The 902-nt window shown below is 43.8% G+C and overlaps 1 protein-coding gene across 1 annotated transcript; it reads left to right on the plus strand.

Annotated features, from left to right (window-relative positions):
• Positions 1-468, plus strand: LOC145112994 (uncharacterized). The gene has a single exon (XM_079049105.1). The coding sequence runs from the start codon at positions 1-3 to the stop codon at positions 466-468; it is 468 nt and encodes a 155-aa protein (XP_078905231.1).
• The last annotated feature ends 434 nt before the right edge of the window (positions 469-902 follow it).

Raw genomic sequence — 902 nt, forward strand, 5'->3', positions numbered from 1 at the left:
ATGGCGTGGCTTACCATTGAGCGAACCTTCCGGTCACAAACTCGAACCCGCAGGATGGCTATGAAGACCCAGTTACAGACCCTCTCCAAGAGGTCTCTCTCGATGATGGAGTATATCGAGAAAAAGCGGGCCCTCTCAGATTCTTTGGCAGAAAACCTCAAACCAGTTTCCGATGAGTATCTTATTTCTTATATTCTAACAGGTTTGGATTCGTCATATCGTCCATTTACTACCGCTTTTATGATGAAGACGGAAGATGTCGCTGTTGATGACCTCGTGGGTTTGCTTTTGCAAGAGGAGACACGTCTTGACCAAAAACATTCTCGTATATCCACATCTCTTTCAGAATCCTGTAGTTCTACTATGTTGGTTACAAATCGCTACCCACCTCGCTACTCACCATCGAAGAGTGCTTCTTCTCCTTCCCAGAATCGCAATCAGGACTCCAGGCGCAAACTTCAGTGTTAGCTGTGTTCAAGCCTGGCCATGAAGCAATTGATTGTTGGCATCGCACAAACCAAACCACCTATCATTCCTGACGCCCCCCCCCCTCCCAAGAGACAGATCAACTATGCTGCATACAACAGCCCCTCAACTGTCATTGATCCATCTTGGTACTTTGACTCAGGTACCACCGATCATGCTTCCCTGGATCTAAATCGCCTTACTGTTGCAAAAAATTATCAAGGACCGGATAAACTTCAAGTTGGTAATGGTAACAAAATGTCAATTTCTCATATTGGTTCATGTTCCCTTAATCAAAATAAGTTGTCAAATGTCCTCATCGTCCCAAATCTTGCCAAACACTTACTTAGTGTTTATAGACTTACCAATGACAACCAAGTTAATCTTGAGTTTTTTCCTCCTTCTTGTCTTGTTAAGAATTTTCAGGGAAAGACCCT

Source organism: Lactuca virosa, chromosome 5 (genome assembly GCF_052849685.1).
Source record: "Lactuca virosa cultivar CGN04683 chromosome 5, Lactuca_virosa_CGN04683_v6, whole genome shotgun sequence".
In the NCBI taxonomy this organism is placed as follows: domain Eukaryota; kingdom Viridiplantae; phylum Streptophyta; class Magnoliopsida; order Asterales; family Asteraceae; genus Lactuca; species Lactuca virosa.

Bases quoted from the DNA above. Each gene is read 5' to 3' on its own strand.
- LOC145112994 (XM_079049105.1), top strand. From the start codon at position 1: ATGGCGTGGCTTACCATTGAGCGAACCTTCCGGTCACAAACTCGAACC.